This window comes from Schistocerca gregaria, chromosome 2 (assembly GCF_023897955.1).
Source record: "Schistocerca gregaria isolate iqSchGreg1 chromosome 2, iqSchGreg1.2, whole genome shotgun sequence".
Classification (NCBI taxonomy): domain Eukaryota; kingdom Metazoa; phylum Arthropoda; class Insecta; order Orthoptera; family Acrididae; genus Schistocerca; species Schistocerca gregaria.
Window position 1 is genome coordinate 89,421,885 of NC_064921.1, and position 18,384 is coordinate 89,440,268.

At 42.1% G+C, this 18,384-nt stretch overlaps 1 protein-coding gene across 1 annotated transcript in view; it reads right to left on the minus strand.

The window, feature by feature from the left end:
- The window catches only part of LOC126336391 (general odorant-binding protein 83a-like), a 43,741-nt gene extending 26,254 nt beyond the window's left edge, over positions 1–17,487 (minus strand). The window contains exon 1 of the mRNA XM_050000066.1: positions 17,353–17,487. Coding sequence (XP_049856023.1) covers positions 17,353–17,424 — 72 coding nt within the window. The 5' untranslated portion in view covers positions 17,425–17,487. The remainder of the gene's footprint in view (positions 1–17,352) is intronic.
- Positions 17,488–18,384: the final 897 nt, after the last annotated feature.

The following is an 18,384-nucleotide window of genomic DNA, read 5'->3' on the forward strand; positions in this document are numbered from 1 at the left end:
AAATATAAATGAGCATTTATCTGATTCTGAGTTTAGTCATTCTTGCTTTTGTGGGAATGAAGAGTTTGCTGAATGACACTGCTGACTTTGGCATTTTGTCTTGATATGATATTAAAAAATCCATGATTCATCATCTGTAATGAAGTAACTGAAGAATTCTGGCTTCTTCTAAAGGTTGTCCAAAAGACCCAGACACATATTCTACTTGTGCCTAGGAAAGGGGATGCTTACCATATGTTTTTTGTAACATTATGTAAGTTGGAGTATTGGTTTTGCCAAGCTTTGCACAAAATTTTGATGCTCTGCTTGTGCCTTGGATAGGGAATGTTTACAATAAGTATTTTGTAACTTTATGTAAGTCGTAGTATTGATTTTGCCAAGCTTTGCACAAAAATTTGATACTTCAGCATTGATCATACTTTTGTCATTCCTGTTCATAATGCACTTGACAAAAAACAATTCAATTGCTCTCACCACCCATGCTGCAACTGCAATAAGTTAAAATTGATACTGAGATGAGTCAAAAGGATAATTCAATCTAACTGGAAAGGGAAAGGCAATAGTATTGTCAGTACAAGCACAGTGTTGCCAGTGTCATTAAATACTTTTTTAACATTTCCCACACAACAAGAACAAGACATAGATATCACCTTTTTTAGTTTCTGTTCTGACCAGAATATAAATAAAGACAGGAAACAGTTGAAAAGGACCAATATTTAGGTCAGTTTGACAAAATTAACTATCTGATACCACTTTTTGAGCTTTGTAGGGTAAACTTGTGACACTTAGATTATGATGAAGCTCATAGTAGTTGAAGCTCTTTCAGCAACAGTAATCCTATTCACTGTTTGTGATTAGTAACAATGTTTCTGTCAGTCCCAACAGGTAAACATAATATTTCACAAAGTTGTTCATACTATCATTTCACTTTAAAACAGAAGAGAACAAGTGGGGACATTCTTTGAAGATACAGCTATCTCCAAACACTGTAACTTTCCAGTATTTAATTTGCTCATATAATAATAAATGTTACCAACACTTGCAAAAGCATGAAATTTTATTTAAGTTGTCCAGACTAAAATTTATTAATAATTTTTTTAAAAAGTTACCTTTTGATTGTGAAAGTATATGTGACTTTGTAAGGCACATTTTTATTTAATTTACAATCCTCTAACTGCAAAATGTAAACAAAATTTCATATGCATCCAATTCTGCAACATTTTATCTTTAAATCATTATTGTTTAACATATCTATTGTCATTACTTCAGTTCTTTGATTTTTCTATCAAATAAAACAAAGGTTTTCATTCAAATCTGAACTTATGTGAAAACTAGGTATGACAAAAATAACTGGAATGACATTAGAGATCTTGAGAATATTCTATCAGGCAGCCACGTCATAAAACTTGTAATAAGTGAGCCAGAACATGGTTCATAAGTAAGTTTTTAGTTCACATCTGAAATAGACAGATACTGTTCTTTATTCAGCTTCTTTGTTCTCACATTGTTTTGTGTATAAATATGAAGCTTTTTGTGAATGTGATCCCCTGTTATGTTGAAAAATGTGACTGTTTCAACTGAGCTTAATTTTGTGCAAATGTGAGACTAAAAGTTGACAACAACATGGGGAAAAAAATCTCAATTACGAACCAACAAATTGTCTCCATTCATATCAATTTCAAACCTGGCTTTCCTGCACAATGAGGCCATTTCTGCAGACATCAATGGCAGATTATGAATAAAAAATTTAATTCAGGATTAAATTTTTGACCCTTAATCATGAGAATAAAATACCCTGTAAATTACTGGGTTTGCTACATGGCATTATGAACTATTAAGATTTTCTTCAACAGTAATTTTCAATGGTGAATTATTTTTATTGCTTGTTTTCACATCTGAGGAAGGTGGTGCTTAATTGAGAAGGAAGTGGTCTCTCAGTCTGTATAGATTCGCTAGGATGGAGGGATCAGGACCAGAAAACCGATATCTTTCATCTGTATACGCCCCAGAAACTTCTTAATAAACTTTAATCACATTTTAAAACACCTAAAACAAAGGAGAAAATATATCTGACTGCACAAGCTTCCTTAACATTGCTTTTGAAAATCACAGTTCTTTCAGAGGAATGGTCTCTTTCTTCCCTTGAACCTGTGAACTTATTCACACAGCTTATCATTGGAGACACAGAGTTCAACATGGAATCCAAATCAGAATACTAATTCACATTTTGGAGAAATTAAGCATACTGTCAAAGATGGAGTTCATGTTGACTGACAGTATAAAAAAAAGGGAAAAAAACTGTTGAGTTGCTATCAGGTCTTCAGGTAAAGCACTTATGAAACAGTTTGAATTCATGAAACCCAGGGATATATGGCACTGTATGGCATTATAATTTATTTTGAAAAATGTATATGGGGCATGAATATGGCATAGTGGAATGGCAAGACTGGATGTCACCAAGATAAAATAAAATAACATCTTAGTTACACAACTTTGGGGAATTTAATTAATATTGCCAAATGTGTGAACTGTTGTCATGCTTCAAAAATGAAAGTTTGTCTTGAGTGGACTAACAGATCAATTAAGAAGTCATCAGTCTCTTTTCAGTTCCTCCTTCATAGTGGTAACTGTATAAGGTCAGACATATTTATCTGTATTGCACAAAGGGCTCATCATCAATTTTCAGGTGATGGAAGCAGGAAGTAATTTAGAAACAACAAAATTTGTGATCATTTAGCATATTTGAACAGTGAAAGTTTTTGTGAGGGGATTAATGGAACAATTGCAAGTAACATCATGCTGAACTCCATGGGTAAATTGATGGTAGAGGTAAAAAAATGATTACGATGATCTTTGGAGCCTAACCAAGGCACTACATTGTAACAACTGGTCACATCAGTAAATCAGATATGGACCAGTATTGGGTCTATCACAGTATTTCAGTGAGTCATGCTGCATTTGGGCTCTGAGCAGATGGATGGTGTTCTCCCCAATGCTAGTGGCTGTGCACTGATGGAGCACCAAAACAGGTCTGTTGGTGATCGGCAACTGGCAGCTTTCTGCAGTGAGTCAATTGTTCTTCGTCATAGGATGTTGCTGTGGCTGGAGAGAGGTGATGATGACAACATTATGGTCAGGGAATTGTTTAAGAGCCATTCTCTAGAATCATTTACCTACTTTGAAGACACTGGTGACTGATTTTGTTAAGATTTCATCTCCAAAGATTACATTTATGTGTATGTATATGCTGATTATCTTCCTTGGCATTGATGTAATCTTTTGGCAAGATGAAGTGTAGTAATGTTAAAGTGTTGCCTGTTGCATTCAACCTCTGGATCTCTGGTTTATAATTATTTAGTGATTTTTCTAGTATTTTGGCAGCACAAGTGCCTAACATTGTCCAAGAATTACCCTTCATTTCTGGTGGTAGATTGGAATGGTAGCCACTTATGCTGGCAAAATATCAGAAAAAACTGCTAAATGGCCATTGGCTGAAGGTCCCAAGATGAGTACCAACAGGGAACCTGTCAAGCAGCTGTGAAAGCCTCATCAGCTTTAAGCTGTGACATTGTCAGTCAGCTAGAAATGTCCTCAAATGGCTGGAGCAGTACAGTTCATAATATTATCCTGGAACTCAAATTTTCGTAGTCCTCGCCGACATCTCTGAGATCATCTTAACTGTTATGTTGCTTGTACGGATCTTCCAACACACACGTTTCAGTAGCTGAGGTATGGGAAGTACTGCAGGCAGCATGGCTGCAAATAACCATGGAGAACCAGTGATCCCTGACTGAACCATTTCAGGCTTGTCTAAATGAATTTTTCCCTACATACTAACATAGTGCCATATTTGACATGGTAAAATAAACCTAAAGCTGTCATCAAGTTAAATGTTTCATAACGAATTTTAACTCTGCAGAAGAGTGTGTTCCAATTTGAAACTTTCCAGCAGATTAAAACTGTTTGCCACACTGTGACTCTTATGTGGGACCTTTACAGGCAAGTGCTCTACTGACTTAGCTACTTAAGTAAAACTTGCGAACTGCCCTCACAGCTTTAGTTCCACCTGTGCCTCACCTCCTACCTCTGCAGCTTCACAGACAACCTCCTGAATACTTTGTGGGATTAGCACTCCTGGAAGAAAGAATGTTGCAAAGAAATGGTTTAGCCACAATCTATGGGACTGAAGTTTGGAAGGTAGGAGAGACGTACTGGTGGAAATAAAGTTGTGAGTGCACTTCATGAACTGTGATCAGGTACATCATTTGTTAGTAATGGCACCCATTGACAGTTTGAAGGTGTGGGGGCATATATCTGGAGGTATGGAGTATTTTGAATACTGTGGAAGATGAATGGCGACTTGCAAGAAGCCATGAAAAAGTTCCATGTATGACCCAGTTAAAAACCTACATAGTTTAGACTTTTAAATAATTTTCTTGCAAGAAAAACACCTGACTAGACTATATATTTTCCTTTGCCTGAGGTTCCAGATTTGAGACCTGGTCCAACATTCAGTTTCAATTACCCAGGAAATTTCAACCTGAAAGTCATTTTGAACAACACAGTGCTTTACCAGGATTGTGTTATTGGAGTGGGTACACTATTGACTTTCTTTGAGCTTTAATCAGATTTTCATAGCCAGGTATAAGGGGACTTGCAGTTTAATGTAGTCCACAGTTCAATTTGGCTTTTTTTACACTAACAGACATTGCCAGAGGTGAAAAAAGTGACGAGTGACAGATTAAAATACTAAAATTAACTAGGTATCAAACCCAGGACCCATGGTTCATAGTCTGGTACATAACAACTTTTTCTCCCCAAATGAGCAGCATACGGTTATAGTTGGTGGGGACTTCAACCTACCCTCGGTATGTTGGCAAAAATACTTGTTCAAAACCGGTGGTAGGCAGAAAACGTCTTCCGAGATTGTCCTAAATGCATTCTCCGAAAATTATTTCGAGCAGTTAGTCCACGAACCCACGCGAATTGTAAATGGTTGCGAAAACACACTTGACCTCTTAGCCACAAACAATCCAGAGCTGATAGAGAGCATCATGACTGATACAGGGATTAGCGATCACAAGGTCATTGTAGCTAGGCTCAATACCATTTCTTCCAAATCCATCAGAAACAAACGCAAAATAATTTTATTTAAAAAAGCGGATAAAGTGCCACTAGAAGCCTTCCTAACAGACAATTTCCATTCCTTCCGAACTGACTATGCGAATGTAGACGAGATGTGGCTCAAATTCAAAGATATAGTAGCAACAGCAATTGAGATATTCATACCTCATAAATTGGTAAAGAGATGGAACGGATCCCCCGTGGTACACAAGAAAGGTCCGAACGCTGTTGCAGAGGCAACGGAAAAAGCATGCGAAGTTCAGAAGAACGCGAAATCCCGAAGATGGGCAAAAATTTACAGACGCGCGAAATTTGGCACGTACTTCGATGCGAGATGCCTTTAATAGGTTCCACAACGAAAGATTGTCTCGAAATTTGGTAGCAAATCCGAAGAAATTATGGTCGTATGTAAAGTACACAAGCGGCAAGACGCAGTCAATACCTTCGCTGCGCAGTGCCGATGGTACTGTTATCGACGACTGTGCCGCTAAAGCGGAGTTATTGAACGCAGTTTTCCGAAATTCCTTCACCAGGGAAGACGAATGGAATATTCCAGAATTTGAAACACGAACATCTGCTAGCATGAGTTTCTTAGAAGTAGATACCTTAGGGGTTGCGAAGCAATTCAAATCGCTTGATACGGGCAAGTCTTCAGGTCCAGATTGTATACCGATTAGGTTCCTTTCAGATTACGCTGATACTATAGCTCCCTACTTAGCACTCATATACAACCGCTTGCTCACCGATAGATCTGTACCTACAGATTGGAAAATTGCGCAGGTCGCACCAGTGTTCAAGAAGGGTAGTAGGAGTAATCCATTTAACTACAGACCTATATCATTGACGTCGGTTTGCAGTAGGGTTTTGGAGCATATACTGTATTCAAACATTATGAATCACCTCGAAGGGAACGATCTATTGACACGTAATCAGCATGGCTTCAGAAAACATCGCTCTTGTGCAACGCAGCTAGCTCTTTATTCGCACGAAGTAATGGCCGCTATCGACAGGGGATCATCTCAAGTTGATTTCGTATTTCTAGATTTCCGGAAAGCTTTTGACACCGTTCCTCACAAGCGACTTCTAATCAAGCTGCGGAGCTATGGGGTATCGTCTCAGTTGTGCGACTGGATTCGTGATTTCCTGTCAGGAAGATCGCAGTTCGTAGTAATAGACGGCAAATCATCGAGTAAAACTGAAGTGATATCAGGTGTTCCCCAGGGAAGCGTCCTGGGACCTCTACTGTTCCTGATCTATATAAATGACCTGGGTGACAATCTGAGCAGTTCTCTTAGACTGTTCGCAGATGATGCTGTAATTTACCGTCTAGGAAGGTCATCCGAAGACCAGTATCAGCTGCAAAGCGATTTAGAAAAGATTGCTGTATGGTGTGTCAGGTGGCAGTTGACGCTAAATAACGAAAAGTGTGAGATGATCCACATGAGTTCCAAAAGAAATCCGTTGGAATTCGATTACTCGATAAATAGTACAATTCTCAAGGCTGTCAATTCAACTAAGTACCTGGGTGTTAAAATTACGAACAACTTCAGTTGGAAGGACCACATAGATAATATTGTCGGGAAGGCGAGCCAAAGGTTGCGTTTCATTGGCAGGACACTTAGAAGATGCAACAAGTCCACTAAAGAGACAGCTTACACTACACTCGTTCGTCCTCTGTTAGAATATTGCTGCGCGGTGTGGGATCCTTACCAGGTGGGATTGACCGAGGACATCGAAAGGGTGCAAAAAAAGGGCAGCTCGTTTTGTATTATCGCGTTATAGGGGAGAGAGTGTGGCAGATATGATACACGAGTTGGGATGGAAGTCATTACAGCATAGACGTTTTTCGTCGCGGCGAGACATTTTTACGAAATTTCAGTCACCAACTTTCTCTTCCGAATGCGAAAATATTTTGTTGAGCCCAACCTACATAGGTAGGAATGATCATCAAAATAAAATAAGAGAAATCAGAGCTCGAACAGAAAGGTTTAGGTGTTCGTTTTTCCCGCTCGCTGTTCGGGAGTGGAATAGTAGAGAGATAGTATGATTGTGGTTCGATGAACCCTCTGCCAAGCACTTAAATGTGAATTGCAGAGTAGTTATGTAGATGTAGATGTGACAGTGCAGAAATCAGGAAGATCAAAGTGCGACACAATGTGAATAAGCGTTTCAAAATATGTTACACTCTGTAGAGTTCATAATCACTAGCAAACTAAGGAGTTGAAAGATTGGGGGCCACAAAATTGTGCACGTATACCCCCTACAAGATACTCATAAGTAAATTCAGAGTTGGAAAATAGACACATATCAGTGGACAGAGCATCTATCCAAGTTTTTGATTCACACTGCAAATGCTCAAATTGGGTACTGCCTGTGAAGTGGCAAAAATCAATATTGGCAAAAGCGTATTTGCATGCAATTCACTGAAGTCACTACTCCTGCTCAGGCAGGTGCAACAACAGCCAGAAATCAGTTCATCTCTACTCGCAGACACAAAATAATTTGATGCCACTATACCATAGTATGACGGTAATTATTGAATGATTTGTCTACATGTTCTGACACACATGAACCAACTGGTACACTCTGCTACTATGAAATAGTGCAGCATGATGCAACAGCAAGGCTCCTAGTGCATAATGTCAGAACTGTAGCACCTGTGACGTTAATGTTTATGGGGTAACGTAAAGATATGAATAACGCCCATTTCCCGACATGTCACACTAATAAATTATGCCTCAAAACACCCTTTCTTAAGCGTACATTCATTTTATGTTCATCTGGAGAAGGAAAAATTGATACCATTTAGAAGAAAGCGAACTGTGGAATACGGTGACATTGCGTAATCCATCATAGCTGATATTACGATCTAGCACAGAACTTTATGTGTGAGCTGGCAACAGATAACTAGCTTGTTCACGAAGTTAGATACCCTACTATTATTGTTCGCATCGGCGCATTTGAGGAGTACGAGTAGTCGATAGTTTTTGTGCCATTGTTGTGTGCTATCAATACTCGTGATATATGAATGTGTAATACAGATGTAGGCAGTAAGCAGTAACTAACGTTTTGGTGTCGTTTGCATATGTCTCCGTAGCTGCGAGAGCAATGCGGCTGACTGCCATGCGGAGGAGCTGGATTCGATTCTTGGTACTGCTTGAGATATTTTCTTGGTGTCAGGATTGGAATGGGGGTGCTTTCAGCCTCGTGAGGCAAGCTGAGTACTTGCTTGAGCGATTAGTTGCGGCTCTAGGTCATGAAAAATACCAGTGCTTGCGAGAGTGGTATGCTGATCCTACACCCCTCCACACTGCATCCAGTGACACCATTCAAATGGCTCTGAGCACTATGCGACTTAACTTCTGAGGTCATCAGTCGCCTAGAACTTAGAACTAATTAAATCTAACTAACCTAAGGACATTACACACATCCATGCCCGAGGCAGGATTCGAACCCGCGACCGTAGCGGTCGCTCGGTTCCAGACTGTAGCGCCTAGAACAGCACGGCCGCTCCAGCGGGCAGAATGACACCATTGACAGAGGGTTTCACGACTATGAGTTCACACAGCATCCTGTGGCCGATAGATGCACACTGCACAGACGGTAGCGCATGCATGGGGAGAACGGTAGTGGTGGGGGTTAGAGGCAGGCGCTTTAAGGGAAATGCTGTTCTAAACTGAAGCCTATGATCACATTTTTTGTAAACACCAAATGGAGTTCTTCCATGCCCACACTTGAATGGTGACCATTCGAAAATACCTGTCACCTCTGCTTTGGTTAGTACCTAAAAAGAATTCCGCCGAAAATGCAGCGATTTATTTTCGTCTGATTCTTTCACCATTTGTAACTTTCAGAGAAGTGTCAAGAGTGGCGAATTGTGAGTAGAACCTACACATTCCTTTTGTTGGCATGTTAAGATTTGCTTCTTTTGCAAAACACAGCGGAGCTGACACAGTCTCCCCTCACTAACATGTTGTGTAGATACAATTGTGAGAGAATTCTGAGCCAGTGGTTTATTGAGTTTATTTAGTGAGGAACTCAGGAGAAGTGAGGTCCGTAGCATTACACTAGCTGTCGATGAATCTTAAAAATTATATTCTTTCATTGAAAAAATTTTAGTCAACGCAATGACACGTAGATAACAAAGTTTTGCGTAATAACCTCATGGCAAAATACTCTCCTCTTTGCGTGCTATCATTTGCCAAAATCTCGTTTCGATATCTGAAACTGTTAATGAAATACGAGGAATGTTGTGGATATTTCACTCTGGCTTCAACACTGGCGCGGCGCTGCCGCAAATGTGGGTGCTACGGTCAGATCAGATTGATCGAGATTGGTAACTAATAGATACCTCTACTCCTCTACTCAATTCTTAAAAAAAAAAAATCAATACTATAGCTAAATTTCATATGCGATAACATATTATACGATATGCACCAAACGCAAAATCATAATGACCCCTAGTTTTCATAGCACAATAACTAAGACCATTAACAAGTGAAGGGGACATTATCATGAATTTAACATATGAAGCAATAAAGTGAAGCAAAAAGGAAATGCCGGCCGTTGTGGCCGAGCGGTTCTAGGCGCTACAGTCTGGAACCGCGCGACCGCTACGGTCGCAGGTTCGAATCCTGCCTCGGGCATGGATGTGTGTGATGTCCTTGGGTTAGTTATGTTTAAGTAGTGCTAAGTTAAGTCCGATAGTGCTCAGAGCCAAAAATGAAATTTTCTTACCAAATAGTTTCTGTAAAATCGTTTGATAAAGATTGCAAGTCGTGCGCCTTGAGTCTGTCATCGCTGACCGGCCTCCCCTTCTAAACAAACGAATGAACTCGCCCAGCGCTTTGGACAAAAACTGGTTACTACGTATCGCCTACCGTATACTGCGCGGACTCTACCGAGGGGCTGCTGGGGTCTATCGATGGAGTCAACAAAATTTCAGAGGTGAAAATCCCTGCACCCTTTTAAGGTAGTAAGCTGTTTCTCTCACTCTCCGCACACACATTAGCACGTGGGCCATAACGTCACACTTAGACTGGAAACATGTTTCTCTTTGTTGTTCAAATCCAGTTACGGCGAAGTAGCATTGCACATGCACAGAGTAAGCGAAACTTCCACAGGTCTTCGTTATGAGCTACTAACATCAAGGCCAGCCGAGAGTCGATGGAAATATCCGAAAGAGCGTCCCAGTCGGAATACAACGTAATCGCCTTGCTCACTCTCCCGTGAATTTCTACCGCAGGCCAGATTGAAACAAATCACGGGCTGGATCCGCCCAGCAGGCCGCCTGTTGCCCGCCGTGACCTATGCCCTGATACCAGTATGTGTCATTTATCTGTACCACATTTGTTTTAATTTTTGGGCAGTCGTTTTCTGAAATCCCGGAGGTATTTAGGAGTAACTCTACATTGGGCGGCAGCTTTCGTGGAATATGCTTGAAATATAAGCACTCGGTAACTGTCTGGCGTGACAGCTGCAGTGGGAACAGGAGAGTTATAGGGGTAACAAGCCCGATAGCACTGCCTCCCATTAGGAGATGTCTAAACATTGACAGCAAGTAATAACTGTCACCAACTCAATGATATTTCTTACACCGTGTTTAATTTACTGAACGTCCTAAAAAGCATCATAAAATACAGCTAAAATGATATTTATCAATCAAGAAATACAGTAATAATTAACCACCCGTATCCCACTTCTTGTTTACAGATTATAAAAATGATATTTTTGAGAAAATATAGTATGCCCCGTTCTCCCAGCTTTACTTCTCCCAGTATCTCGTTACCTACCTTCCAAACTTCACAGAAGTTCTCCTGCGAGACTTGCAAAACTAGGGCTCCTGGAAGGTTCTGTGAAGTTTGGAAGGTAGGAGACGAGATACTGGCAGTAGTAAAGCTGTGAGGAGGGGTCGTGAGTCGTGCTTGGGTATCTCAGTTGGTGGCCGGCACGGTAGCTCAGCGTGTTCGGTCAGAGAGTTAGCTGCCCTCTGTAACAAAAAGAAAACAACTGAGTTAATGGATCAACGATGAACTTCAACAAGTGTCATTGGACGTCCGCCTCGAAGAAATACAACGATCAATTACGAACAACTGAGATTTTCACAAAAAAAGTTGGTACAGCACTTGCCCGCAACAGGAAAAGGTCCTGAGTTCGAGTATTGGCTCAGCACACAGTTTTAATATGCCAGGGAGTTTCTTATCTTTTCTTGGGCTATTTTATAATGTTCAGCTCATAAATTAAAATTGAGTCCTCCGTTTTCCAGAAACTTATCGAGGTGTTGTCGTCCACATTATTCGACACCACGATAGCATGAAAAGTAAAGGCATTAGTCCACACTTGGCTACAATAGCCTATTTTCCTGTCTGAGTTCGTCAAAAGTTTTGCATCTCCCTCCACTTCACCCTTGGTCGCATTTGACAAGTCAAGAAAATTGCAGTGGTGTGTTTAAAAGACATGTTCAGAATAAAGGTTCGTTTAAATGACGAAAAGTTTATTGCCAGTGGCAATAACTAGCCTGGCTTTTTGCCAGCATTGAAGGTCGACATCGATGTTCCGATGTTCCAATGACTTTAGTAACGATATTGAGACATCAATGTCTAAACTCCCAGCAACGGTAATTTCTTAATAACGATTGTGACCGAATATCGTACTTCTCAGTGCCTTCTGTAATGCTGCGCCCAAATGTATCTGGACAACTGTTAATTGTCGTTAATATGGACTGTCTATACCCTTCGCATTTATTACAGGTTGAACTGTGCTGACGACCATTTCAACGAGGTTTCTGAATGTTTGCAGAAGAACGGCAGACCATTCTTCCTCAGGGGCCGAAACTGTAGAAGGTAGTGACGATGGATGCTGTGGTCTGGGTCGAAATCGACCTTCTAACTCATCTTCTGAGGTGTTTCATTTTGCTCAGGTCGAGACTCTGGGTAGGCCAGCCCATTTCAGGACTGTCCTGTCCACAAACCATTGCCTCAGGGATGCTGCTTTATGACAGGGTATCATGCTGGTACAAACGACTGTTCCCGAACTGTACACAGTAAACAACATTCTAAAATATGTTCATACCCTTTCGCATTTAGCGTATTTTTAAGCCGCAATAAGCGGACCACGTCCTAACCACTAGCGCCATCCCCATACTGTGACACCACTTCACTTTTGGCACTACACGTGATGGCGGGTAATGTTCTCCAGACATTCGCAAACCCAAACCTTTACATCGGATTTCCACAGTGCATGGCGTAATTCATGACTTCAAATCACCCTTTTCCAGTCATTCTCTGTACACTGGTGTCGGTCTTGAGACCACCTCAAGCATCGCTTTATGAATTAGGGATGGTGGTTATCGCTGACAGAACTTGTTTTCTGTTATATAGGTTTTCTTCGACGTCAGACTAACCGCTCAAAATAACAGAGTACTGAAATACTCGATTTTCGGTTTTTTATTCCTACTGTTTCCTATAATAAATCACAACCGGAACAAAGATGGAACATTTTTGACTGCCTTAGCTTCGTGATGCATAGAATCAAAACATTAAATTAAATAGGCAAATAAGAGAAAACTTAGCCCGTCCACCGTACTCTGCTTTTCTCGAAAAGTGATAAGTGACTAAATGCTAGAAAAAATCGCCTTTATTCTCCTACACATTCTAATTCTTTGAAACTCTGCTCAATACTCATGTCGTAAGGGAGTATCATACCATACTTGGACATTATGAAGTCAGAGCTAAAAGGTGAAAACTGAGGTTTGTCCTTGTTAATTTGTTCGATTTCAAGGGCTACAAGCGGACAGAAGCATGATATGTAGACGCAGGCGACAGGTCAACTGCTTTCTATGAGGGAATTGTTAGTCATATGATGTCGCAAGTTTGTTGTGGCTCCCCCCGTTTTTAATTTTTTGAAGGAAATGGAGGATTGTACTTCATTGATACTGCATTTCGTAAAACAGTTCCAAACTAGAGATGATGTCATTCTGCAATACAACTGATGTCGAACGACGACAGTCAGAAGTCGGCTAGTAGGCCAGATGGGACAATGCATGTACCCGCGTATCCTCTAATAGGCCACGCCACACGGTAACAAATACGTTACTGTCTCAGCAACGCTGTACCAGTTCTTATGGCGTGTGTTCCGTTGCTCATTTCTGTCGTCATCATTATCAAAACAGCATTGACCGCCTTTAGCATTTTGTATTATAACGCAATATTTCAAATGAATGGAAATTTTGGAATAAAAACTAATCGTATTTTTAAAGGTTTATTTTAAAACTAAATATTTCAGAACTGCTGCTATCGCTAACTGATATTTCGGTATTTTTACCCAGTTGTTAGTATAAAATAAAATAACATTTCTTATAACCATTGCCAAACAAATACGGTACCCAAAAATAACGGGTTTTCATAACTAAAATACCGGTGCTTGTTTCGACCGGTAGCTTTTTCCCATCCCTTTCGCCAAGGGCGCCCATACGATAGTTTGTGGGAGGAGGGGGGGGGGGGATGCTAGCCCTGGAGGTATGGATTATTTTTAATATTTTAAGAAACGGATGGCGACTTCTAAGAAGTGATAAAAAAGTTCCAGTTCCGACCCTGTAAAAAAAATCTGCGTAATACCGACTTTAAAATCATTTTATTGAAAGAAAAGCAGCTGACTATACTGCGATTTTTTCATTTCCCTGAGAGCTAAGGAAGGGGGGGGGGGGGGAGGGTGCAACACACCCTTGCTCCCGGGTATGGGTGCCTTGTCGCTTGCTGCTGACTGCAGAATGTATGGATGACTTACGATGAACTGTTTGCCCATTGTACCTTATTCTTTTTAACACCTTTCGCAGAAGCACTGCGCTAGTCGGACTGCTGATAGCACTTTGGACTTCACAAACGGTTCCTTTCGCTAATTAGATGCTATTTTTTACAACGACCCTCCACAATGCCTGACGGTCCTGTCCGTCAGTATTTAAGGTCTTTCTGGTCTTTGTTCAGCTGTTGTTGTTCCTTCGTGGTTCCGCTTCACAATCACAACAGTCGACAGGGTAGCTTTAAAATGGTTGCATGTCCCTGATTAATATGTTTCTCAGATGAACATCCAATGATCAGTCCACGTTCGAAGCCACTGAGCTGTGCTGACCCATATTGTTTCTGTGCTGACAACAAAATAGTCGTTGCCTATCCTTGTACTGGCCAGTCCGTCACATCTAGTAGTCAACTCCGCACTACATGGGGGTATTCAGACGCTTTCGATGATGATATTTGGTTTGTCGGGCGCTCAACTGAGCAGTCATCAGTGTCCGTACAAAGTCCCAATCTTTACACAGTCCAATCTAGTCACTTTCACGAATGATGATGGAATGATGGGGACAACACAAACACACCTAGTCCACGGGGAGAGCAAATTCCCAACCCGACAGGGAATCGAACCCGGGACCCCGTGATCCAGAGGCAGAAACGCTAGCCACTTTTTTTCTGGTCTCATTATGTTCGTAATTGTTTGTTGCATTTGTTCGTGGCGGACGTCCCGTGACACCTGTTCAAGTTCATCATTGATCTGTTCACTCAGTTTTGAATGACAGAGGGCAGCTAACCCTCTGACCGAACACTCTGCACTACCGTCCACTAGATCACGAGCTGCCGACGACACTTTCGATCAGACAGTGTAACTGCTATGGCGCGCTACATCAACATCATACTTCGCAAGCCACCTACTGATGTGTGGCGGAGGGTACTTTCGGTACCACTGTCTGATCCCTCCAACCGCGTTCCATTCGCGAATAGTGAGTGGGAAGAATGATTGTCGGTAAGTCTCTGTATTGGCTCTAATTTCTCGAATTTTCTCCTCGTGGTCAATACGTGAGATGTATGTGGGTGGAAGTAACATGTTGTTCGACTCCTCCTGAAAAGTATTGTCTCAAAATTACAGTACTTCCTCTTTCCGTGATGCATAATGCCTCACTGGTAATGTCTGTCAGTGGAGATTGTTTAGCATCTCTGTAACGCTCTCTCACCAGCTAAACAGGGTGTTTCAGAAGTGAGCTCTATATTCAAGGATATGACAGGAATAACCATTTGAAACAAAAAAGTCAAGTAAACATGGGGTCTAAAACACATACCTTAAGAGCTATGGGCAATTGTTGATCTTCCATACTGTAAAACAAATCCTTTCTACTGCAATCTCTTTACTTTCAATATTTTCGAAAGTGGTAGTATGGACTAAAACAAGAAAAAAAGTCCAGTAAACATGTTCCCTAAAACGCCTAACTTAAGAGCTATGAGCACTTGTTCATCTTCGCTACGTTGAAACACAACTCTTCTAATTAACAAGTGCTCATAACTTTTAAGGTATGCATTTTCGAGCACATGTTTACTGGACATTTTTTCTTTGTTTGGACCATACTACCATTTCCCAAAATATGGAAAGCGAAGAGATTGCAGTAGAAGAGATTTGTATCACAGTATCGAAGATCAAGAATTTGCTCATAGGTCTTAAGGTATGCGTTTTAGACCCCATGTTTACTTGACTATTACATCCCTGAATACTGACCACCACTTATGAAACACCCTGTATTCTTTCCTAGCTGAGTTCGGCAACGGGCGGAAACGATCCGAACGGACCGAAATCATCCGACTGCTCACCGACTCCTCTGTTCCTATAAGACTATCTACACTACTGGCCATTAAAATTGCTACAGCACGAAGATGACGTGCTACAGACGCGAAATTTAACCGATGGGAAGAAGAAGCTGTGATAAGCAAATGATTAGCTTTTCAGAGCATTCACACCAGGTTGGCGCCGTTCCCTGGTGAAACGTTGTTGGTTGTGATGCCTCGTGTAAGGAGGAGAAATGCGTACCATCACGTTTCCGACTTTAATAAAGGTCAGAATGTAGCCTATCGTGATTGCGGTTTATCGTATCGCGACATTGCTGCTCGCGTTGGTCGAGATCCAATGACTGTTAGCAGAATATGGAATAGGTGGGTACAGGAGGGTAATACGGAACGCCGTGCTGGATCCCAACGGCCTCGTATCACTAGCAGTCGAGATGACAGGCGTCTTATCCGCATGGCTGTAACGGATCGTGCAGCCACGTCTCAATCCCTGGGTCGTTTGCAAGACAACAACCATCTGCACGAACAGTTCGACGACTTTTGCAGCAGCATGGACTATTAGCTCGGAGACCATGGCTGCGATTACCCTTGATGCTGCATCACAGACAGGAGTGCTTGTTATGGTGTACTCAACAACGAACCTGGGTGCACGAAAGGCAAAACGTCATTTATTCGGATGGATCCTTGTTCTGTTTACAGCATAATGGTGGTCGCATACGTGTTTGACGACATCGAAGTGAACGCACCTTCCAATCGTGTATTCGTCATCGCCATACTGGCGTGTCACCCGGCGTGATAGTATGGGGTGACATTGGTTACACGTCTCGGTCACCTCTTGCTCGCATTGACAGCACTTTGAACAGTGGACGTTACATTTCAGACGTGTTACGACCCGTGGCTCTACCCTTCATTCGATCCCTGCGAAACCCTACATTTCAGCAGGATAATGCACGACCGCATGTTGCAGGTCCTGTACGGGCCTTTCTGGATACAGAAAATGTTCGACTGCCGCCCTGACAAGCACATTTTCCAGATCTCCCACCGATTGAAAACGTCTGGTCAATGGTGGTCGGGCAACTGGTTCGTCACAATACGCCAGTCAATACTCTTGATGAACTGTGGTATCTTGTTGAAGCTGCATGGGCAACTGTACCTGTACACGCCATCCATGCTGTGTTTGACTCAATGCCCAGGCGTATCAAGGCCGTTATTATGGTCAGAGGTGGTTGTTCTGGGTACTGATTTCTCAGGATCTATGCACCCAAATTGCGTGAAAATGTAATCACATGCCAGTTCTAGTATAATATATTTGCCCAATGAATACCCGTTGATCATCTGCATTTCTTCCTGGTGTAGTAATTTTAATGTCCAGTAGTGTAGTTATAAAATGAAATGATCGTATGACGTTTATTGGTCGGCCGCCGTACTGCAACTCTTTATAGATGACGCCACTTCAGCGACTTGTGTGTCAGTGATAACGAAGAACACACAACACCGAATTCCCTGCTGGGAATCGAACCCGGGCCCCCTATCGCTACCGCTGCGCTACGGAGGCTGACATCGAGTTACAATGCTGTGCACACGGTAGGCGACGTGGTACTCGCCGGCTACTGCGCTCGGTACTCACCCGTACCCCCGCCGCTACCAGAAGCAGTATCACCACCGTAGCCGTTGCCAGCGACGCCGTGTGTGCCTTCATTGTGGTGTGACGGTGGTGTGCTGTCGGCGCCACAACTGCGCGACACTTTTAAAAAGGCTCGGGGGCGGCAGCTCGCCGGCTAATGATCGTCATCGACGTCTGCGCGTCCTTGGCAGCCTCGCTTCCCGGATTTGCACTTGGCCAAGCCCGCATTAGCGGCTCTCAAAAACACAGGCTACCACTGGGTCTTTAGGACGCGCTGTCCTCGACGCCCTTCCACCTCCGCAGCTAAGCTCATGGAAACACGCGATTTTTTTCACACAGAGACTGACGACATTCTGTCCAAGAACAGAAGCGAACTTATGAGACATCAAATTGCTCCTCGGAAACACAGCTCTTAGCGTGCATTTCCTTCAACAGACATTTAGCAACAATCTTGCATTTATGAGTTTACGGAACATCACCCTTCTGTCATTGTAACCTGCTCAAAATGGTTCAAATGAGTCCAAGTTCTATGGGACTGACACTACTGGCCATTAAAATTGCTACACCAAGAAGAAATGCAGATGATTAACGGTTATTCGTTGGACAAATATATTATACTAGAACTGGCATGTGATTACATATTCACGCAATTTGGGTCCATAGATCCTGAAAAATCAGTACGCAGAACAACCACCACTGGCCGTAATAACGGCCTTGATACGCCTGAGCATTGAGGCAAACAAAGCTTGGTTGGCGTGTACAGGTACAGCTGCCCATGTAGCTTCAACACGATACCACAGTTCATCAAGAGTATTGACTGGTGTATTGTGACGAGCCAGTTGCTCGGTCATCATTGACCAGACGTTTTCAATTGGTGAGTAATCTGGAGAATGTGCAGGCCAGGGCAACAGTCAAACATTTTCTGTATCCAGAAAGGCCCGTACAGGACCTGCAACATGCGGTCGTGCATTATCCTGCTGAAATGTAGGGTTTCGCAGGGATCGAATGAAGGGTAGACCCACGAGTCGCAACACA